Raw genomic sequence first — 23,887 nt, 5'->3', positions numbered from 1 at the left:
ACAAAAAAGGCTTTTGTGCATAATACCAGCATCTGATTGCGTTTCAGTACTTACAACTGCCAAAGGCTTGATCTCTTCTTCTCTTGCATGGCTGGATTTTCTCGTGATGCCCTGAAGAAAAAAATCAAAAGCTAATTAGCTGAGCAATAGGATGACCTAGAATGCTCTGCACGACACATCAAAGTAGCAAACGGCTCTTGTCTGATTGCAAGATACAATACTATTAAATTGATGAGGTGGGTGGGGAGGGATTGCTGAATAAACAGGGTGCAATTTAACATAGTGCTAAGTGGGGCATGTGTGTGCAGAACAAGGCCTGTTTGAGCAGAAAGACATTTCCATTCTTCACTTCTTCCTGTGTATCTGCCACATGCCCTCTAAACCTGTTCTGGGTTTAGTTGTACATGAAGTTAGATTACTGTTCAACAAAATTAGTATCTGGATATTCTAAAAATTCAAGTTACTATTTTGACCGCTCATCCCCTAAAAACACACAAACATATATCTGGTGAAGGGTATAACACACACACATATATCTGATGAAGGGTAAACAGTGTAAGGGCATCAAGTGCTTTTCAATCTGTTTTTTTGTTCACTGCCGATTTTACAGGTTAAGTTCCTGACAAGATCATCCACTGCTCGATGACGGTTTTGTCCACCTCATGCATGCATTAGGAAAGCAGTTTCAAACAGCCAAGTGTACAAAATAATTTCAGAAGAGGAAGTACCAAGCATTATGGCTGCAAAAGCTGCATGTGCAAGGAATACGGGGACTGCTCCATGGTAGAATGTGGCTCATGCAAAACAAGTCAACTTAGTCACAAAGAGGTCTAAATATCTTTCCGTAGTAAAACTAAACTGTAGCAATCACATCCAACCATTAGGTGGCAGTCAAATGAGATGTTAAAAGTACAGGAGTGCCTAGGGAAGAAGTTCAAAGTGAGAGGTGCACTACGCCCCTCCTACTGCTGCAGATCATCTCCTTGGAGTCTGTCTGCCAAGCACCATCTCTTTATTCAGAGATATGATACTAAATGTGTGCCCAGCTTTTGGGTGGGTGGGGTGGAAATGCCAAGAGCTAAGCAATGGGTGGGGAGGGTAGGAAGCTGCCTGGTCCATCTAGCTCAGCGTTTCTCAAACCTGGGTCCCCGGCTGTTGCCAGACTACAACTGCCATCATCTCTAGCTAGCAGGACCAGAAGTCAGGGATGATACGAGTTGTAGTCCAACAACAGCTGGACACACAAGCTTGAGAAACATTGGCTCATTATTTTCTGCCCTGACTGGCAGCAACTCTCTAGAGCAGCGGTTCTCAACCTGTGGGTCCCCAGATGTTGTTGAACTACAACTCCCATCACCCCTAGCTAGCAAGGCCAGAGCTCAGGGAAGGTGGGAGTTGTAGTCCAACAACATCTGGGGACCCACAGGTTGAGAACCGCTGCTCTAGGCTTTCAGGCAGGACTCTCTCTCAGCCCTACTTGGGAAGTTAACCTGGGATGTTCTACATGCGAAGTATGTAGAAGGGCTACAGCCCTTCCCCTTTGATGGCCCTGCCCCCTTTTACTGTTAAAAATAATCTACTCTCCACAATGCACTACAATAATAGCAGCAGTTTCACAGAATCACAGATTGGTACAGTTGGAAGGGACCAAAGGATTATTTAGTCCAACCCACTGCAATTATATGAGAGAGAGAGAGAGAGAGAGAGAGAGAGAGAGAGAGAGAGCTATCCAGCATTGCAACCATAACTGTAAAATACTATGAACAAGCATAAGAAAACTGCACTTGCCGTATCATCTCAGTCCATCGCACTGCTTCTTGGAGCTCCATTAGCCGCTCTTTATACTGATTTCTTTCCATGAGGACACGGGCCATTTCAACCCGAGTGAATCGCTTTCTCTGAGCAGTAGGAATGTCACTCTGCACATGGGGGTGGGGGAAAAAGAGAACCAAGAATGCTTAACGTAGCAAATTATGTACAGTTTAAGGAGGAGTTACTTTCTCTTCCATCACCAATGAACTGAGCTAAGGGCCTAAGACAGTCGTTTCGAAATAATTTACAGGTGTTTATGGCTATATATAAAGTGCAGTAATGGGCGGGAAGAAACAGTGCCAACAATGGAAGCAGCCCCTCACAGCCCCTTGGTATCCAAAGGAGGAGTGGGGTGGAGGAAGCAGACTAATTCAGCATCCCCCAGATGTCATAGTCCACTCTACAACTGCAAGAGGAGTTGCAGCAGATAAAGAAAGGACAAGTGCACACTTCTTCTCAAAAACTCTTTCAAAAGGCCAGGGTATTTTAAGAGCAATGTTACACAAATAAGAAACGGGATTAGATAAAAAGCTGCCAATGCAATTACATACATCATCGTCTTCCTTTGCTTTTTGCCTCGCTTCTTCTGCTTCCGCGCGGGCTCTAAACAAGATGCAAGAGTTATCAGTGAAGTTAGTTGCAGAATCCCTGGTAAGATCTTCTCTGCTGTACATGAAACATGCGTATTACACTCACTTTCTAAGTTCTTCTTCCAATTCCTTGTTCTTCTCTTCAAGCTTTTGTTTGGCCAGTTTTACAGCTTCCAGCTCTCCTTTCAGCACATCCTTCTCGCAGGTGAGCTCATCTACTTTTGCTATTAAGTCATTCTTCACCACATTCAAGGCATTTCTGAAGACAACAAAGATAGCTGTAATTAGGTCATTTCTACCAGTATCACCTGAGGGGCGCAGATGGCGCTGTGGGTTAAACCACAGAGCCTAGGGCTTCCCGATCAGAAGGTCAGTGGTTCGAATCCCCACGACGGGGTGAGCCCCCGTTGTTCGGTCCCTGCTCCTGCCCACCTAGCAATTTGAAAGCACGTCAAAGTGCAAGTAGATAAATAAGTACTGCTCCTGTGGGAAGGTAAATGGCATTTCCGTGCGCTGCTCTGGTTCGCCAGAAGCGGGTTAGTCATGCTGGCCACATGACCCGGAAGCTGTACGCTGGCTCCCTTGGCCAATAAAGCTAGATGAGCGCCACAACCCCAGAGTCGGCCACGACTGGACCTAATGGTCAGAGGTCCCTTTACCTTTACCAGTATCACAGAAATTGATCTATTTATTTTTACGACCGTTATTTCAATCCTATCCTAGGAATTCAAGCGACAAAGAGTTATACCCCTCCCCCCACTTACAAAAATAGCTTTGGGCAGTATGAAACTAATGAGTCCCACTAGCGGAAGCCTGCAGTACGCCTTCCTCCAGGAGAATCCCCAGAGCAGTATGGGGAGGGTGCATCACCACATCTGGCCAGCTGAAATGTTTGCACTGATGGAACAATTGCCGCAGCACTACGTTGGCACTGGCTGCCCCAGATTCATATTTTGTGTTTGGTTTCTATTCACAGCTTGCACAAAACATAGTTTGCAACATTTGTTTTTATTCGGCAAATAGTATAATATGCCATATTGGACTAGCCCAGGGTTGTCTAACCCTCAGTTTTGGTGGGGGGTGTCTAATATTGCCCCCCAGGACCCCTCTAAATTTGACAGCAGCAAAAATGATTACTGTATTTTTTACTCTGTAAGACTCACTTTTTCCCTCCTAAAAAGTAAGGGGAAATGTGTGTGCGTCTTATGGAGCAAATGCAGGCTGCGCAGCTATCCCAGAAGCCAGAACAGCAAGAGGGATTGCTGCTTTCACTGCGCAGCGATCCCTCTTGCTGTTCTGGCTTCTGAGATTCAGAATATATTTTTTCTTGTTTTCCTCCTCCAAAAACTAGTTGCGTCTTGTGGTCTGGTGCGTCTTATAGAGTGAAAAATACAGTGAGTGAACACAGTACTGGGCAATAACCCACCTCCTTATCTGATCTGTACACCTGGGGGGGGAGCAGTATGCCTGTGGGTGTCTGCGCACATGTGAGAGTGCTGAGTGGCCACGCCCTCTTTTGGCCATGTCCACAACTGTGTGTGGCCCCAGAGGGTTGGTGAACCCTGCGCCCCAAAAGCGTCAGCCTCACCTAAACTAGTCTAGCTCTGCGACATCTAAGCAGATCATCTTGGACAGTGCTTTTTGGGGGGGGTACGCATACCCATAAACATTTTGTGAATCTAAGTTTGGCCTCATTGAGGGGCAGTATTTCAAGTAGGAAAATGAGAGCACCCCTAAACGTTTTTAAAGAGAAAAAAAGCACTGCTCTTGGGAACAAACAAATTAGTGAACGAGGGAGAGTTGTTTCTGATTGTCCTAAAGCTATTGACAGTCAGCTACACTTAAGAAACCCAAGCTCTAGTGTTCTGACATTCCCTGTGCATTTTGTAATTTTGTACCTTTCATGAACTAAAGGAATATGTAAGGTAAAAGGTAAAGGACCTCTGGATGGTTAAGTCCAGCCAAAGAAGACTATGGGGCTGCGGCACTTTAGGCCGAGGAAGCTGGCGATTGTCCAGAGACAGCTTTCTGGGTCATGTGGCCAGCATGACTAGACAGCCTATTATATTAATTATATTAACCATTAGAGATCAGAATAGTGCAAACACCTAAAGCATCAACTAACCTACATCTGTCACCTAGATATATGGAACAAGGGCCTTGGGAATAATTGATTATATCCTTTATGAACCAGTAACCAGTCACATGATCAATTTTAAAACAAGTTTAGCAGAAGCAATTCTATGTTCAACAGCTGAAAAAGTTACTCACTTGGTTTCTAGCAGTTGTGTATTTTCTAAGATAAGGTTTTCAACTTCACGACCCATTCCTTGCAAAGACAGAACAGAGTAAACAGCTTAAAAACATTGAAATTACTAGTGCAAGTGTTAGTTCTCAAACTTATGTACCCTGATACAGAGTTTAGTGTATGCTGCTCCGAGGTTCATGTGGGGCTACTATGTAAGTGGGACTCCACATTAATTTCAATGGAAGGAACTGCACTGCTTGCACATAGATTAGCTTCCTCCACTGAAATGTATTCAATCATTTATTTAATAGTGTTGCATACTACTTCTCAAGCCACCTGTCAAACAGTCAATAAAATATAAAAATGGAAGAACAACCTATGCAGGTAGGATAGTTCTTGGAGTTTATTGAAGCACCTGATTCCTTAATAGCTGAAAACAACAGTTTTCAAAACTAAATCTTGCTGCTGGACTTTTAAAGTGTTCAACAGGTAGGCTCTCTGAAGCCCAGAAGAACAATGCAAAATATTTTCAGTCCAAGAATCCAATGTTTAACTGCTCTTGCAGAAAATAAATTGTATTAAAACAAGTGTTGAAAATCAATTAAAGTTTACACTACAAATTTAAATTACGTATATTTGATGCTGAAAGCCGTGTCACAACACAGAGAAGAGATGCAGAACATGAAAAAGCTCAAAGACAATGCAACGCCCTTGCAAATGTTCCCCAAATGAGATGATACCTTACCAAAGAAATTATGGTCTTTAAAGCCCATGAATCCCATGCAGAGCAAGAAGAAGAAGAAATATTTCATGTAAGGAGAGGAGTATGAGTGAGGTACAGCACAATACTAGAGATGTGAGTGATTTCAAAGCAAAGCCAGCAGTAAACACCTGAAGCCAAATTATGTTCTGATTTAAAAATGACTCATATAGTAAGACATAAACAGTTAAAAGAGAGTAGTGTCAAAAAGAATGGTCAAGATCTAGGAGAAGCCTCAGTGGACCAAGCATTGCTCTAGTCCGGCATCCCATCTCTAACATTGGAACCTCCAAGAAACCTGTAAAGAGGCTATGAAAGCAACAGCCTTTCTTCTTTAGTTTGTCCCCAGGAATCTAAATCCCGAAAGGTATCACTGCTGAAAATAGGGGTTCCATTTAGCCAGGGAGGTTGTAGAAAGACCTACACCCTTCAAGACTGACTAATCCCACCTCCTGCCACTGCCTCTTGAAGCCACCTGCCCATGGCCACCACCACATTTTAAAATAGGGAATTTGATCAGTTAATTATGGGTTGCATGTCAGCCACGCACTTCTTTCTTTGATTCGTTTTGAATTACTTTCCTTGGTTCTTTTTGATGAAGGCGTGGGTGTGGGTGGGTGTGAACACACACACACACACACACACACACACACACACACACGAAAATAAGGTAGTGCCCAATTTAACTTAATGACCCCAAGGCAAAGCCAAAAGGACACACCCACCCATCTAATCTTTCCAAGCCACACATAATTTACCTGTCCCACATCACCCCTTTTTCTTTTCCTAAAGTCCCAAATGCTTAAGGGTTTCCACAAGGCAGAAAATGTTCTTTTCCCATCACTGCAGTATCTTTTTGGGGAAGGGACAGTGGAGACCGTACATGGTTTGTTGGTATAAATCAGGCATCCCCAAACTCGGCCCTCCAGCTGTTTTGGGACTACAACTCCCATCATCCCTAGCTAACAGGACCAGTGGTCAGGAATGATGGGAATTGTAGTCCCAAAACAGCTGGAGGGCTGAGTTTGGGGATGCTTGGTATAAATGGTGTTACAAACACTGGCAGCTGTTACTTTGTTAAAGTGTCCATTATGGGGATGACCTTTACAGCTTATAATATACCAACAGCTACACATTTCAGACCTCTGAAAGGTATATAAAGTTATAACATTCCAATAATATTTTGGGGAAGTGGCAATGTCATAGCTACATTCTTGATGGCTCACCATAAATAAACCCTGGGCATTTAAACTGGCCTTCGCTTCTTACATCAATCTTAGAACATAGGCCAATAAAAGGTTACAGGTTTCTGGGCAAATCTAGGAAAATTAAGACCCTGCTAAAATGTGTATAGCGTTGAAACGTATTTGCTATTTACACATGTATTTGCAAAACTCAAACAGAATAAGCACGTAGTAATTTAGTGCTTCTCCACAGCAAATGGGCTGCACTGCTCACCTGGCAGGAGGCAGGGAGGGCAAGTCCATATATTTACACCACAAGCTGCCCACTCTATTGAAATGAACAGGTAAGTACCTGCACAAGGAGGGGAGCTCTGTGCACCCACTGGAGTAGTGGACGAAGTCACTGGAACAAGGCCAATATCTTGCTCCTCGATTCCTTAAGCATACTGAATGTACTCTTTAGAGATATAAGGATCATAGTCTCTAAAACACATGGAATGCTGACTGATGCCAAGGAAACAAGGTATCTCGCTTTTATGTGGCCGCTCTCACAGTGCTGGCGCAGATGCACAGATCAAAATCCACCTGCAAGAAGTCTCCCTGTTGGAGAGGGGCTGCAGCTCAATGGCAGAGCACTTATTTTGCGCGCAGAAGGTCTCAAGAAGGTTCAATCTCCAGGTAGGGATGGGAGAGAACTCTGCCTGAAACCCCGAGGAGCTGCTGCCAATGCTGAGCTAGGTGGATCTGTGGTCTGAATCAGTATAAGGCAGCTTCCTATGTACTGCACTTGCTGCACAGGAGAAAGGAACCCTGCCCTCATTCTGCCAGGATAGCAGCATCACAATGCATTCTTCATGCCCTCCAACTAGCCAGCTCTTCAATTTACATCCTACAATGCGTTTGACATGTACTTGTGCTTTAAATACAAAAGAAGGGGGCCCTGTACTCAGTGATCAGCAAACAGTCATGATGGTTTCAGAAGGTTTGCTGGTTTGTTTGTTTGTTTGTTTGTTTATACTGCCCTTCATCCCAAGATCCCAGGGAGGATACAAAATGAGAATACAAAATACTTCAAACCCTGTTCTTATTTCCAACTGCTTCTCCATGTTTGGGTGGTTTCACAAGACAGAACTTGGGCCAGTATCTGCCTATAGCTGTAGAAAATAATGGGTCTTATCTTCAAAAGTGGCTGAAGTTTGAGTTTTTTGAGGATTTCAAAAAGTGCTGTTCGTAGAGATAGACTTGAGTTATTTGCACTACACTTTTAACTGCTGGTGTCCCTAACAGAGAAACGATTATCAAACAAAATGGTTGGGGGGGGGGGAGATACCAAGCAGGATAAAAACCAAAATAACAACATATGTTATGATAGCAGCAGCCAAGAATATTGAACTTCAAAACAATCACTTTCGAAAATATAAAAAGCATACACACCAGAATATTCCCCTGGGTATGCAGCCCAAGAGAAAGAAAATTGGAGAATCCCATGTAAACTAACATTGTGGAACCATGCTCCATAAGTCAAACAGCAGATATATTGTATATCACGCTATAAAACAAGGCATTTCATACAAAATGCACACTTATTTCAAACTGGGTCCCACTGAATTCAGTAGGACTTCTGTATAAACACATTAGGATTATTCTGCCGCATTCAGTCGTTTCCCTTCAAATCCTAGAAGATCCAGGCTAAAGTCTGGGGTCCTCCTACCCTTCAAATGTTGGATTCTATTCCCATCCAGCCACAATGGCCAAAGGTCAGGAGTGATGGAAACTGTGCTCCACCAACATCAGGAGGGTAGCAGGTTCCTCGTCCCTAATCCGGGCTATGCGAGTTGTCTTTGCAACCCTCTCTTAAAACAGACATCAAGAGCTTTAAAAGCAACTCATTAATAAACCCATTAAAAGGACATCAGTAGAGTCAAGACTCTCCATTTCACTAGTTAATGCTGTCCATCGTATATTCATTCAAATCAGCCAACTTAATTTCAGAGGACAACGAATGGAGAAGACTGATGCTATTCACCAAGCTACATATGTGACCCCCCTTTTTCGAAAGCCAAATACTTGTAATGCTTTTTTAATTTTTAAATAAAGTCAAATCATAAATGCTGTTTGAAATAGATGAATGAAATTTATATTGCCCACCACAAAGAGAAGAAAATGTACTTGAGTATCTGCAGCACATCTGTTGAAACGCATAATTCTAGCTGAGGCTACATGCAGAGTTTTGTAACTAGGGTAACTACCTTCCAATAATAAAAAATAAAAAAATCCTGGCACCTGGGCTATACCAGGGCATGTTTCCTGCTCAACTCCAGAAAGAGCAGAACTACTACTGAAACCTTTATTTTCATTCCTGTGACTGCAGCGGTGCCTGGCATATACCGTGCTGTGCTGACATTGTAGCATAAAAATGAAGTTGTGCCATAGGGAAACAGACAAAACAGCAATCCCACTAGCCGCAGTTGCCAAGTGATATTGGCCTACCTCAATTGCTCAACAGAACCTGGAGTGTGTGGTATGGAGAAGGCACACATATGTGCTCTATCAGGGGGAGCACGGCAGTTGAGCTCGACCACCTGGCCCTTTAATGCTTGTGCTTGGGTTACACAGTTCAGGCATGTACACTAAAAGGAAGTGAGGATTCTGGCTAACCTGAACAATTCTGACATTTTCACACAAAGTCATGGCAACCATCCCAGAGATGCGACACAACTGGGTAGTTGTCTATTTTTCTTCCCGATCAGCTGGAAACACTCCCTTGTCAACATTGTTTCCTTCTGTGAGTACTTATAGACTACTATTCCATTTGCTGAATTTAAATCTGCTTTCGAGGTCTCGCTTGTAGTTCTGCAAATATGACATTTTGCAAACTTGGCCTACAGCTGATTTTGGGCGATTCCCTCTTCCCACTGCAGCCCATCACGTGCTCTTCAGAAGGGGCCACTGACCCTCTAGAGACTTTTCTGGAAGCACAGGAGAGAGAGGGGCAGGCGAATCCCATTCAGCTTGAGTTTTTCCACTCAGTAACCAAACCTTCATCTTCTATTGTGCCCATGGCTAGCTAGAATCTTAGGCTCACTATCCAAAATAATATTTAGCAATTACAAACATTTGCCTTTTTCTGATCCTTTTAAATGGGCCTCTTTGGTCTTCTTCGTGACCCAAAATAGAAAATCTGCTTGGGGAAATAGTGTACATTACAAAATGTGCCCCTCTTACAGTGGAGTATAGGGCTGCTATAGAGGCATCTGGCTTACTGATTCCATATGATGCGAATGTTTGACACTGCAAAAGACATCTGCTGACAGCCTGCAAGAACCAGCCCACCAAACTGCTATTGGGCCTTGATTTGCATCAAATTGGAATCTACAAAGTTTGAGCAGTGCTAGGTTTATTTATTATGTAGGTTTAGCACCCTCCTAATGGGGATAGTCTTACATTCTTTAACAGAACTGACTGTGGAACTGGGCTCATCTCCTTTAACTATAGCTGGTGGAGAAGTTCCGATCTGGCAAAATCATCTAGGCTGTAATGGATCTGGATGGGGGTTGTTAGAAAGGGTATCGAGAGGGACCTCTAGATGAATGTATTTCAGAAATGAGGCCCCTCCTGCCCTTGTAGGCTGATGAACGAAAGAGACAGGAGCAGCCAATGAGGGCTCTATTTTCAGCTTGCTATTTACCAAATTAAACTGGTTATTTCACCAGTCCTTAAAAACTCAGAGCAAATGCTAGATTCACTTAATATTTAGGTAGTCTTGTGCCTCTGCATATTATTGTACAGGCTGGTGGTTCTGGGGGCTGTTTCAGATATCCTCCCCATGTCACATGACTTCCTTCTTCCTTCTTAGCTAGTGAGTAGCTACTACACCTGCACTCAAACCTTACCCAAACCTATCAGGGACTCAATGGAACTTACTTCTGAGTGAAACCAGGGCTGCACTAAAGCAGAGATCTGAATAAATAGTCAAAAGACTCCCTTTGGTAAAAACCTCATGTAGGAGACTGAATGTTTTCAACTTCACCATTTTTAATTAATAAGCATTTTATATATAGAAGAAACTTACTTAAAACTAAGTACTGAACATGAATACTTTTCTCAACAACTTCATTCCTCAACTCTCACAGAACAATTACCTTCACAGTTCTTAAGCTGAAGAAATGGAGGGAAATCAACAGGATTTTTTTTAGAATACCCACTTACCCAGTAGGTCTGCTCCTTCATCCACATCCCCTATCAGACCAGTGCCAGCAGAAGATAGTTCTTCGAACAGTGATTCTGTATTACGATCAAATGCTTTGTTCTCTATGCCTTTGGTAGGTGTGCTGCACAACAGAATTGGAATTTAAAAGTCAGGAGAATAAAAGTTTTAAAAATATGTAAATATACGCACACAAATGAGTGTCAATGTGTGTGGGCACATGGTCTTCTAAATCACTTCACGCGTCTGACAATGTGGGTTCCAGCCCATAAAAGCTAACACAGCAATAAGCAGCGGTAGCCAACGTGGTGCCCTCCAGATTTTGTTGGACTACAACATCCATAAACCCTCAGCTAGCATGGCCAACAACTGAGGATGATGGGAGTTGTAGTCCAACAACATCTGGAGGGTGTCACATTGGCAACCGCCAATATAAGTCAGGCATTACAGTCAGGTGTGTCTCTAGAATTATGTGCTAGAAACCTACCAGTGGGTGCGCTTAACTGTCAAGGGGCAGAGACATGTGTCAAGGTAATGCTTCCTCCCCACTTACCCCAAATGCACAGCTCGTGACCTGGGTTACTCTTCCTTTCATCCACTTGACTGGCTTTCACTCCTTTCCTCTGGCCCACCTCCCCACAGCACCAGTAGGAGCTCAGCCCTCCTTAACTTCTCACTCCAAGAGCCCTCTGCCCTTGCATTCTGGAGCACTTAAGCAGATCAGAAGCAGCACAAGACTCTCTTGCACTGGCGGAGGAACGGGGTGCGGAGGGCGCAGACCACCCTTGGCACCACTATTCCAATAGGGTGACATCGCGGCGGCCTCCCCGGACATGCGCCGCACACCCACCCGCGTGCCAGACGCCATGCCCCCACAGGTGGCACACCACGCCCCCAGAACGCAAGCCACGCCCTCACAGGCGGTGTGCCACACCCCCGGGATGCGTGCCACACCCCCACGGACAACATGCCACGCCCTCCAGGGCGCCAGCCACACCCCCGCCTGCTCTCTGCCCCCAGTAGCAGAGCATGCAGCTTCGCCACTGCTCTCACACACACTGTTCTTAGCTCTCCTGGAAGACCCTGAGTAAAAGGACAATGACTGCTGCATAACACACTGCTCTGATCTTCTCGGCAGATCAGGACCCTTTGCACTGGGCGGACAGGCAGTCAAAAGCAGAGCAGCAGCACAGTGGGCAACTGTATTGCTTCAGACATTCCCAAGCGTCCTATGCAACGTGGGCCACGTATGGGCCTTTGGGGTCCTGGCATCAGCCCAACAAGACTGTTGGGAGCTTATAAGTGGAATTCAACATAGCATTAAGTATGCATGCAGGGAACAAGGTCTGCTGCGCAATGGGACTTCCTCCCACCCCCGCCTTCACTTAAACCTGTTCTGGAGGGTTTCCCCAGTCATACGGAGCAGGCCTAGGGGGTATGGGGGTGCACAGGAGGTGGGGGGAAAGGCCCAGTGCATGAATGGACCTCTTCCACACATGCAACAACCTAAGCTGAACCCTGCCCTGTACATTCCCCCACCCGAAGATCTTTACTGATAAGAAGTGTTCAGCAAAATACCTTGACCCTTTATATCCACTAAGGTCTTTATCCATATCCAGCTCTGGAGTGGATTCGATGATTGCCTGAACTTCAGATTTGTCTTCATTTTCATTAGAACCTGGGGAACAGATCAGAAGTAACTATCTATTCCCATTTCTTTTTCATCCTATCCCAAGAGCTTAAGGGAACTACTATGTATCTTATTTTAATTCCACAGCAACCCAAATGAAGCAATGGCTAAATTATGAGATTAAGCACTGCCAAAGACCAGAGAGATTCACGGCTGAACAGACATCTGAACTATAAAATTACACTGGCAACAAGTTAAATGGCCACTCCATTGCCCCTTAAATGTTACAGTAATTTTTTACTGCAAGGGTGACTTCACAAAGAAGACACTTTCTGCACAAAACACATTTCCATATAAGAAATAGGTTTTTTTCCAGTTTATAGATCTTTAACATTTTATTAATTTGTTCTAAGGACATTTTATTGATTTAAGTACATAAAGGAGGTATGAATATTTATACTTCATAGACCATACAATGGATTTGGAAGCCATGGGGACAATTTTGTCCCCAACTCCAGTGTGATAACCACACCCAAACATACTTGCACCTTATTACACAAGAACACCATGTTTCCTAAATATTAATCAAGAACATCACCCGTTCCTCTAAATATTAATCAATAACTATTCTTCTGGAAATTAGTACGCACACATATTTACACGTAAGACAGAAAAAAAATTCAGTTTTAAAGTGTGCATAGTATTGGCTCTAGCCACACAATCTATTCTAGGAACTTACCAATAGACACATTTCTTGTTTCTTGGGCTACTTGCACTTCAATGTTCTTGTTCCCTATATCGGAGTCCTTCTCAAGCCCTTCCTTGTGGTCTTTCGAGGGAGATTCAGCAGGCGCAAGGACATCTGAAGCAGCAGTTAAGACTGGCGTAGTACATTTGGAACCTGCTTGGCTAACATCAGAAAGTTCATCCTAAAGTGTAGAGAAATTCAAAGTAATTACAGAATTTATATGATAACATTCCCAGTCACCGGATGGATACTAGACTTGTTGGAGCCAGTTCTCCTCCTAGACATGTCTGCATAACACCATCTTAGTTACCTTTCAGGAGCGAGGAAAAATCTGTCCTATCCTCCCATGGTTGTAGTAGTATTGAACATCTCTCTTAAAAAAATTAGATACTGTTTATACTGGCTCTGCTGTTTCTATACGTGTGATTTAAATGCTTTTTGACAGTGCATTTTTGTCTGATTTATTTGTTTTTATTGTTGCAAGGTGCTTTGAAATCATTTACAGTGAAAGGAGGGAGGAGAGAGAGAAATTCTATAAGTTAGGTAAAAAAATAATGGTCAACACAGAAATTGTACTGCTTCTTCTTAGTATTCAGTTGAGCAAACTGTGCCATGGAAAGTTCCAAGATCATTCTCAATGGCTCAGAAAACGTACTTTTTCCAGGAACTAATGTAAGAACTAAGTGTATTACAAGCAGAAAACATAGCTGAATTTAAGAGACATTTTGCCTACACAAGTCCTTGTGATCCTCTTTCATACTGCAAAATAACGGGTTACGACCATATTGTTGAAACAGATTGAAACTACAAATGCAACACTGGGCAATCCAGCGTTAAATTTCAAAGCTTTACAGAACACTTGCTTAGCATTTGCATAAAGAAGTACATCAGAGTGGCATTTCAACAGATCCATTTATAGTGGCATATGACAAAAAGAGAAAATCTCAATTTCAATGTTATGTCAAGAATCCTCTCACGACACTTCTCCAAGGTCAGATACGTGAAAGGTGAAGGGTCAAGCAACTCCTTGCCTATGCCCCTTTTGAGATTTAAATTGTATCCCCTGCTTTACATATGAATGGGACAGACTCTTGCTTAAAGCACTAGTTTTCTGTATCATTATATATAGTATGGCCCCAACTGCAGACAATGAAATACTCAGCAAACGGACATAATTCTGATCCAAGGTTGGGCGTCTGCCAAGAAACTGATCAGAGGGAAGAACAACAGCGGTAGCACATTCCTCTGAGACAAAGATACTACATATGGCAGATGCAAATATCAGTTCCTCACCTTGAATAAAAATCCTGTACACTGAAGCACTTTTGCCAGCAGCAATCTTGCAGCATCAGGGCAATTCTGGGACCTGGTGAACAATTCTACCATAGCTCTTTGGCCTTGCCCAGAAGTACCAGATTCGCCAACACCTAACCTAGGTCCCATCCAAACATTCTGCTTCACTCTTCCATCATTGCAACCACCATCACAGGTTGTTCTCTGAATCACACCTGTGTTTTCCCTTGCTCCTGCCAGCAGACTGCCTTGCTCGCCCCAACCCCCCCCCCCCATTTCTTGGCACTTGACCTGCCCTCTTAACACTACTTTCAGCTTCCAGATTTGGGCCATGTGAATTCCATCCCTTTAGCAAATCCGCTCCACTTCCCAGTGGGGAGGAGTTGCAGTGGACCACATGGCCGCCCACTCCCCTAAGGGGGCGGGGGACAAAGTCCAGTGTCACTTGGAGGTTCCTGGCCACGTCATTCGCCAGCCAGCCAATCCGCTGGCTGGGGAGGCATGGCTGGGCCCCATTTAAAATGAGGCGCAAGTCGGAGAGCTCCCTCTTGGCTCGCTTCCTCGATCCTAACACTCTTAACACTTCTTTCAGCTTCCAGATTTGGGCCATGTGAATTCTGTCCCTTTAGCAAAGTGTTTTTGCCACGATATGACTATCCTTCTAGCTTAAGCTTGACAATTTGGAGACTGCAATAATAATAATAATTTAATAATAATTTATTATTTATACCCTACCCATCTGTCTGGGTTTCCCCAGCCACTCTGGGCGGCTTCCAACAAAATATTAAAATACAATAGTGCGTCAAACATTAAAAGCTTCCCTAAACAGGGCTGCCTTCAGATGTCTTCTAAATGTCATATAGTTGTTTATTTCTTTGACATCTGGTGGGAGGGTGTTCCACAGGGCGGGTGCCACTACCAAGAAGGCCCTCTGCCTGGTTCCCTGTAACCTGGCTTCTCGCAGTGAGGCTTCTTCTCACCAGAAGGCCCTCGGCACTGGAACTCAGTGTCCAGGCAGAACGATGGAGGTGGAGACGCTCCTTCAGGTATACTGGACCGAGGCCGCAAACATCTTTGGGTCTATATCCTTCTAGTTTTGTCATAAAGTATCTTCCCTGGTCCAGCCTGTAACAAACCCACTCAAGGAGAAGCTTGTACTTTCATGCCTTTGTGGAAGGAGGCAACATTTATTCCAAAACTACTTATGAGGAAACAAAATTGAGGGTTTACAGTACAACCTTATGTGTACTCAGAAGTCAGTCCCACTATGTTAAATTCAGCTTACTCTCTAGTAAGTGCATTTTGGTAGTAAGTACATCAGTATGAAGCAGAGATAAAGACCACTTTAATCATTAAACCTTAATAAATACTACCTCCTAGGGGAAAATGTAGTGAATTGATAGCAGCATGTTACACGGATTGATTTTCCATCCTATTTCGAGGAAATTATCTAAACCATATTAAAGGCCAAACTCAAGTGATAAAATGTTAAAATAAAAGGAGAGCTCTAAATATAAACTATATATACATTGCTTCAATGTCTCACTCTGAACTGGCTGAGAAAATTACTAGATTCTGGTCTAGGACTGCAACCACTCAGCCCCGAGCCAGTGTTCCTCACTCTCTCCTGCACATCAGATAACTCCATGCTAGAAACTGATGAGCATCTCCATCAAGTTGTGCCTCCCATTCCAGGGCATACTAAATGATAATGGTCAAGCCTAGTAACATGCTTTCACAGCCTGCCCCAGCCAGAAACTCGTAGAACATTTTAAAAGTACTGTACACTATTTAAGACAACTGCCCTTCTCCTCTCCCAATTTCTCGGATCTCACCCACTCTTCCAAAAAAAGCCACACAGTTCCGACACTCCTCAATAATTTAGCCTAATCACTCATGGAGAGGAAACTGCAGTCGTAACCAAGTGCATCCACAGAGCTCCACACTCAAGCGGAATAAGAACTTGACTTTTGTTTAAACGTTTCCCAACGTCTGTATTCCAGCTGCATCCAGGAAAGAATGCAGCACACAGACCACTCACTGACCTTAGCAGACAAAACGCTCACAACAAATGGCCCAACTGCCAACAGAAGGGGGCCAAGGAAAACCTCAGAGCTTAGTTTGAATAGTTTAACCGAGAAACAGATTAGCCCAGTTTCATAATTAGAATTCTACAGATCTACTGCAACTGCTGCATTTCTGCTCCTGCACTTGAATTATCCAACTGTCTGGGCAAACATTAGCTAATGCTTCATCCAAAACTGACTGCGGGTATTAATTTGTTTTTCCTTACTTTCTCATTACAATTTTAAGTGTTGTGACATCTATTCTGGCCTCAAAAATCATGCGTTCTCCTCCTTCCCTCCCCTTCCCTTCCTCTATTCATCTGGGGCAGGAGGCACAGTCCTAGGCAAACAGCGGGTATGTCAGCAAATAGTGGCTGACATTCAACCAAGATTTACTTAGGCTCATTGATATTAATTAATATGGCTAAGCTAGGTTCATTAATATCAGTTGGTCTACCCAGAGTATACCTTAAGTTGACTACCACCAAGAATATCAAACTTAGAATAGTGAAAAGCCTGGGTTCAAATCCCCACTTGGTAGTGAAGCTCACTGGACTAGCCAAGGGACTTGAGCACATAATGCAAAACCATTGCCTATTTAGCCAAAGTGTGAACCCGACCCAGCAGACTAACCATTTTTGTTTTCTGGCAACAAGCCAGAATACGATGCTATGGTTTACTGTTTGCTTACAAACTGTGGTTCATTTTAATTACAGTTTGGTGTTATGTCTGAACCTGGCATTCTTGCTTAACCATGGTTTATCTGGCCACCCCAGGCATATGTCCAGCTATAAAGGTATGAGGCAAGAGCAGAGGGGGAAACAAATCAAGCTTGGGAGAAACAAGCTGCAGTTTATATGTTTCTATGATTCATGGTATATTCAACAAACCATGGTTAGAATTAACTATAACTTGGCATTATGTGTTAATACCGTTATCATTTTTCACCCTAACCAATCTCACAGGGTGACTGTTTGGATAAAACAGGTAGGGCAAGAACTAGGAAGACCACCCTGATGTCTTTCATGAAAGAGCAGGGCAAAAAAACCCCAACAACACAGAATGGAGTATTGTGTAGAATAGACACATAACTTAGCAAATTTTGCTCTTCCCAAGAAATGGTTTTGCTAAACGGTTAGGAGAGAGTCTCCCCAAGCATGCAATTTAGCCTGAAGGGTTTACAAAGCGGGTTACAAGAGTTGTATCTTTTTACTGTCCCCTTCCGTAATCCAATTGTATAGCCTATACATTCTTGACAACTTCCTTTAACTATCTATCCCACCTTAAATGTGCAATATTCTTTGCGGGTAGCGCTGTAGTCTAAACCACTGAGTCTCTTTGGCTTGCTGATCAGAAGGTTGGTGGTTTGAAGCGTTTCCATGAGCTTTGGTTTCAGTCATGGTGTTCCACAGTGCCAGAAATGGTTTAGTCATGCCAACCACATGACCCTGAAAACTGTCTGTGGACAAACGCCGGCTCCCTCGGCCTGAAAGCAAGATGAGCGCTACAACCCCACAGTCACCATTGACAGGACTTAACCGTCCAGGGGTCCTTTACCTTTACCTATTCTTTGCCTTCTTTACCTTCCACACTCATGTGTACAATCTACTTTACAACTGTAAAGGGACAGGGAGACACTCTATATGGATGCAACTCACCTAAGGCCTCCTATGGGCTACATACATAGGATCTAAGAGAGATGTGGGGACACAGAATGTACTGGCACAAATTGTGGAGCAACTAGGGGCTTTAGAGCTGTGTCAAATGGCACACATGATGAAAGAATAAGCATCAGGCACAAGTTCAGAGACATTGTTTTTCTCAGTTTACTTTACAGTACTTTAGTTTCTGCATTTCAGAATACAGTTTCACAGTGTCCCAAGAGTGCAAAAGATGTCCCTTAACCAGACAATTTGACTTGCACATAATCCACCTAGCTGTACACAGACATGGAAGAATGATCAAGGAACATCACCTTTTGGTTGCTGGATAATCAACCCCAAGCTGTAACAACTGATTAAAGATTTCGATATTGAACTGCCTAAAGAATTTTAAGAAATTTAAATGGAAATGACTTCCGACTTGTACTCAGTGGATTTTAGTAAACCACTTCAGGGCTTAACAAATGCCTGCTAGGTGGATACTGTACAGTCTAGGATACCTTAAATACTTCTAAAGGTTACAGACATTATGCAACAGTTATCTGAGCAGTATAGTGTAGTTGAAAAAACCTAACACATAACCCCAACCCATCTAAAAGAAAACTGTAGCTTGAAATATTAGTTAATTCAGAGAGACAAGAAATGGAGGAGTTAGAAAAGGCACTCTACCCATCTAGAAAACTGGTGAAAAGGGTGTGGTGTATCTGGAAAACCAGAATTGAGGTCCTGGTCTTCCCCCATAGTCCAGTGCAACCTGAGACCCGTTCATCAAAACATATAATAGAAAAAAGACTCACCTTCAACTCACCTGGAAAGACTCTCATTTTAAGAAGATTAGGAACTAAAGAAAGATAGTTTGGGGCTTAGATTTCAACCAGGCACAATGCATCATAGGAAACATATTATTAAAACCTCACCAGATGGGAAAAATAAAAGCACTAGGTCACCTTTAAACTGGTGCGGGAACGTGGCTGACTTAGTTCACGGAACTTCCAATTATCTGACCCAGGAGTTTCCACTGTTCCTCTGTGATTATCAGGTGTGAGAAGTGCATCTCCTGGAGGTAGTGGGAAGATGCCCAATGATATGGGAGGTTCCTTTCTGCTGGGAAGGAAAAACCAAGTTATTTGCTTTCGTTTCTTACACTGAACAGACCTTCGAATCTCAGGAGAAGTAGTAAAAGCTGATATTTAGTTCCTGTAACCAGGCCTTCACAATATTAATTTCTCTTTTTAACCAACTGCTATCTGTTTTATTGACTTTTTAATTATGCTGTATGGATATTTATGGAGTGGTTTTATTATATTTTTTATGTTGTAAGCCACTTCGATACTTTATGAAACTGAAGATTAGAAATAAAAGAGTTAAGAATAATTAGCAATTTCAAAGTACATTTCAGATAACTGTTCTCTCACGAGTTTCTACATGTAAGTATTAGATTACAGCCACTCGTTTCTCAGGGGTGCTGTTTGTAATGATTTTTACTATAATTAAATTGACTGTCAGTAGCTATGACAACAAAGCCTTAGCTTACACCAGTGCTGTGGAGGTGGGGCTTAAAATTTGCAAGCATCCACAAAACAATGTGGGCAAAGACATACTTCAAATGTATGGCAGCATGTAGAAGACCTAGACATTGGATTTGAAAACAGCAGATTTTGAAAGATAATAGAATAAAAGCATTCGGGTCTGATTAACAAAACAATGCAAAATACCTGGGTCTCAAACAGATTCAGCTTAGACTGTATATGAACTGGGGACAGAAAACTACCAGAAGAAAAACAAAAGTGTAACTGAGCAAGTGATTAAATATTAGCCATGGACACTATCATGCATATACAATCAGCAAGAGTGTGAGTTTCTATCCAATGCTGTTTCGTTAGGGGAGTGTTAAAACTTCTAAAAAGTCTCTAGTTAGGCAGAGAAATCCAAGAAGAAGAAAAATATGGTCTTTCAACCAATGCAGGAACAATTAAGGGCTCTTTTTGGACACAAATTTCTAAAAGCGGAAATCCCCAGTGCTAAACTGAGGCAACGTTCCTTATTTCAATACTGGTTTGTACATATGATCCAAGAGTTTACTTTGACAGTACAAACATCTTCCAGTCGTATAATACAAGGGGTCTCTTCATATTCCTCCCCGGTGGAGAACTCTATCCCTAGCATGATGCAGTTGACCCTCCTCTATAAAACTCACACAGAATTGGTGCTATGCAGAAGCAATACCTATTTAGCATCATTACTAAGCTTGGCAATGAAGAAATGATAAAACACATCTTGGTTAACTGGCCAATGGAATCTTTTATTTAAACTTTAATTTACTGGAACAGAAACAAAGGAGAGATAATTAGGCAAATTCTTGTTTATGTGACTTTACTGTCTGCCAATCTGTCTAATTTTGTAACTGTGCAGGCAATGATAATAAGAAGGTTTTGGCTGAGTGACGGGTTAATTTTTCTACTATGTATGGATGAATTACTGAAGCAAGTATCAAATCACCACAGCAGTAAAGGTCACTGCACTGCAAAGCTTGTCAATGTAACTATTCTGTAGGAATTGTGGCACAACTGACCAGACTTTTTGCTATGAGTGTTAGAAATCATTCAAGTAGCTTATTTAGTATTCTTACATTTGTAAAAAGCATACGAGTGAGGGGAAGAAGCTCCACTTAAGCCTGTGTTATTGATGCCTTCTTCAAATTATTTTGATAAAGTTTCACTACGCTACATTTTAGGGTCAAAACAGGCGACTGGAGAATCCTGAATGAGGAGGTGAGAATTCTCTCTCCTTCTGGGTTCAAAATGAAGTCAACTCGTTTACACACAGGGCGTGTTAGAACGCCAATTTCTGCAATGTATTTTTTACCTTTTAAAAATTTATTATTGTATTTTTTACCTTTTAAAAAAATTATTATTGAACATGCTAACCAATGATCTTCTTACTGTGCATGTCAAAAAAAATTTTTTTTAATTAAAGGAAGCTCTGAGGTCAACTTTTCATCTACTTTTAATATTAATTTTCATGTTTGTCAAAGAGAGAAGAGATTCAAGATGCACATTTAGAATCTACATTTAGATTCTGCTAAATGTAGAAACCAGAATGACCTTGGAAAGACTTGCCTGTTGTACCCTGCTACAAAACTACTTCCCAAAACTAATTACTCTTGATGTTTTCTACTACTGTATAAATATTATTTTATAAATATTTGAATTCTACAAACAAAACATTGTAATAAAAATATTCAAAATAAGCAAGTACTGTATACTAAGGACTTCTTAAATGCTATCTCCCACACAGCATTTTCCTATATACACATGCCATGCCATGAAAGAACATTAAGAGCTCTTTTTATTCTGTAAATGCCATTATCTAAAAACATACCATTGATTCAATACAAAGTCACACATTCATTGTTAATCCACTAAACCAAGTAAAGGTTAGCGGTCAGCTACTGAAAATTACAGCTATGAGGGATTGCAGCCAAATTCTCTATAGTTCTAGGCAAACGTACATGATCTGAATTTTCTATTTACTACAAAACCTTTAAAAAGTACTTGCAGATAAGCCATATTCAATAACAGGCAAAATACTGAAAACACCAACACACATGGCTGGTTTGGATGTAATGCTAAACCATAGTTTAGAATTACAAAAATGAGCCTAACCTTTCCCTGGGTTTGCAAGCTCCTTCTTTCCCCTCCTCCTACAGTGAGGAGTCTAGAAACTTTTGCATCGTTTTAATTACCTGTAGCTTGCCATGTTGTCTGAATCTGAACAAATTGTGGTTAATCTTAGCTATGTTTAGCAGAAGCAAACCAACAATTCTACGATTCTAAGACCATCACACCACAGTTAATGAAGTTGGTTTAATTCTAGTACGAGCAGAAAATATTTAACTACACTTTAGGGTTTGAATGATATTCCAAACTCCATATTCTAAAAACCTGGTTTAGCATTATGTCTAAACATATGCATTCGAAGTATTAAAAGCTTACTAGAAGATAACACACCAAGGGAACCACACAGATCCTTGTGAATAAAACTTTACATTTTCTTTTACTGCTAATGTGAAATTAACTCTAATGAGATCGGATTCTTGCATTCCCTCGGTGGTGTTCCACCTCATCATTCCTTCCTGCACTTAGAATCACAGAACTGTTGAGCTGGAAGGGACCACAAGGGTCACCTAGTCCAACCCCTGCAATTCTGGGGTAACATAAAATATTTGGGAATCCTCCCCCAGCAGAATCTAAGAATCAGAGGTAAAGCAATGTCTATTTGGTCAACAATGCTGTTTTAAAGACATGGATGAAGCTCACTTTACATAACATTTTTTTTACGTAACAACAAAGGTAAAATTATTCACAATGGGTAGTATGGATACTACTAATTATATTAGCCATAATAAAGTTAGAAACAGTGTTTGCTATATTGTAAAAAGTTGCACTTTGATTTTTTACTTTTGCTTACTAAGCACAATCAAATTCTGCCCTGATGCATCAAAGTACTGGATTACATACTTTTAAATACCTAACAGAAGTTTTCAGAAAGCCATATTACTGGTCAAATTACAATCTCCTATGAAAAGAGTTTTGCCATTGCTCTTATAATTCAAGATATTTAAACCCTATTTCTTCACTCTACAGTCTACACCTTAGCTTGTCAGCATTCGATTTACAGAAAGATGCAAAGGTGCTATTATAATGGTTTCACAGACTATCTGCTAGCAGATTCTGCAGAATTCTCTGGAGTAAAGCACAGACCAAATAAATGAAAGGCCTAAACGACCACAGAAGCAAGGCTGCCCAGCATTAGTCAAGCACCTGACAATACAGTGAATACAAGCTTTGTCCACAATGTATTCACATAGCACTTTTATGCCGTTTACAGGATTCAGCAATAAAAAGAGAAAAGCTAATAGCCTTCAAGAACACAAATGACTTTGTAGTCTCAAAGAAAGCACAATGAAGCCAATTTTTACATTTTAAAACAGGCATTTTACGATTTTTGCACAGCCTATAGACACCGAGACTAGATTCTGCCTGAAACAGACACTTAAGAGATTAGCATCGTCCCACCCTCTCCTTCCTTCCTGCCTCCCCTCCCAAGAGAAGAGAAATAATGGGAAGCAGAGAACAAAGAATACAGCAAAAATGACAGAAGGCTCCGTAGTTCAGGGTACCTGAGAATCCTTGGTAAGTTCTGCGTCAGAGCTGGCACGCCAGTGGATATAGAAAAGTGCACAAGCAGCAAAACAGAGAGAGAGACTAAAATAGCTGAATTAATGACCACCGCCCCGCCAACGAAGCCAAACACCAATAGCAGCATGCATCCAGGACTCATGGCGCTGCGCTGGCATGGTGAATTGCAAGAACCAAGGCTACGCAGGGGACAAGGGAGTATCTTTGTAGTGAGTGCCTGTCATTCACTTGCTGCCACAAAAACAATGCCATCAGCAGCGGCTTTCCACTCTCTTCCGCAGCAGCCGCTCCAAAGCAAAATGACATCACCTCACTCTCCTCCCCCACCTAACCGGGAGAAAAAACCACCATGGAGCTGCTTCTCTTCTCCCCAGCATCTATGCAGCAGCCTAAAGATACAAGCAAGCTTGCTCGCCTCTTTCTCCTCCCCACCACTTCAAACCTCGGCTGCTCAGCTCCAGTTCATTGGATGGGAGGCTCCGACATC

General features: G+C 42.2%; 1 protein-coding gene across 6 annotated transcripts in view; it reads right to left on the bottom strand.

Moving 5' to 3' along the window:
- The window catches only part of SPAG9 (sperm associated antigen 9), a 74,361-nt gene that overhangs the window by 26,122 nt on the left and 24,352 nt on the right, over positions 1 to 23,887 (bottom strand). For 2 of the 6 annotated variants that reach the window (XM_083487110.1, XM_083487112.1), the window contains exons 5-13: positions 19,147 to 19,300; positions 13,171 to 13,360; positions 12,380 to 12,479; positions 10,804 to 10,925; positions 4,674 to 4,731; positions 2,509 to 2,661; positions 2,364 to 2,415; positions 1,789 to 1,919; positions 55 to 111 (exon numbers count right to left, since the gene is read on the bottom strand). In XM_083487110.1, the coding sequence (XP_083343236.1) occupies positions 55 to 111; positions 1,789 to 1,919; positions 2,364 to 2,415; positions 2,509 to 2,661; positions 4,674 to 4,731; positions 10,804 to 10,925; positions 12,380 to 12,479; positions 13,171 to 13,360; positions 19,147 to 19,300 (1,017 nt within the window). Of the gene's footprint in view, positions 1 to 54; positions 112 to 1,788; positions 1,920 to 2,363; positions 2,416 to 2,508; positions 2,662 to 4,673; positions 4,732 to 10,803; positions 10,926 to 12,379; positions 12,480 to 13,170; positions 13,361 to 19,146; positions 19,304 to 23,381; positions 23,802 to 23,887 lie in introns of those variants that run through there. The other 4 variants (XM_083487109.1, XM_083487111.1, XM_083487113.1 and 1 more) reach the window with 3 other exon arrangements.

The sequence above is a fragment of the Podarcis liolepis genome, assembly GCF_965112155.1.
Source record: "Podarcis liolepis genome assembly, chromosome: 2".
NCBI classification, from domain to species: domain Eukaryota; kingdom Metazoa; phylum Chordata; class Lepidosauria; order Squamata; family Lacertidae; genus Podarcis; species Podarcis liolepis.
This window is presented reverse-complemented; position numbering and strand designations above follow the sequence as displayed.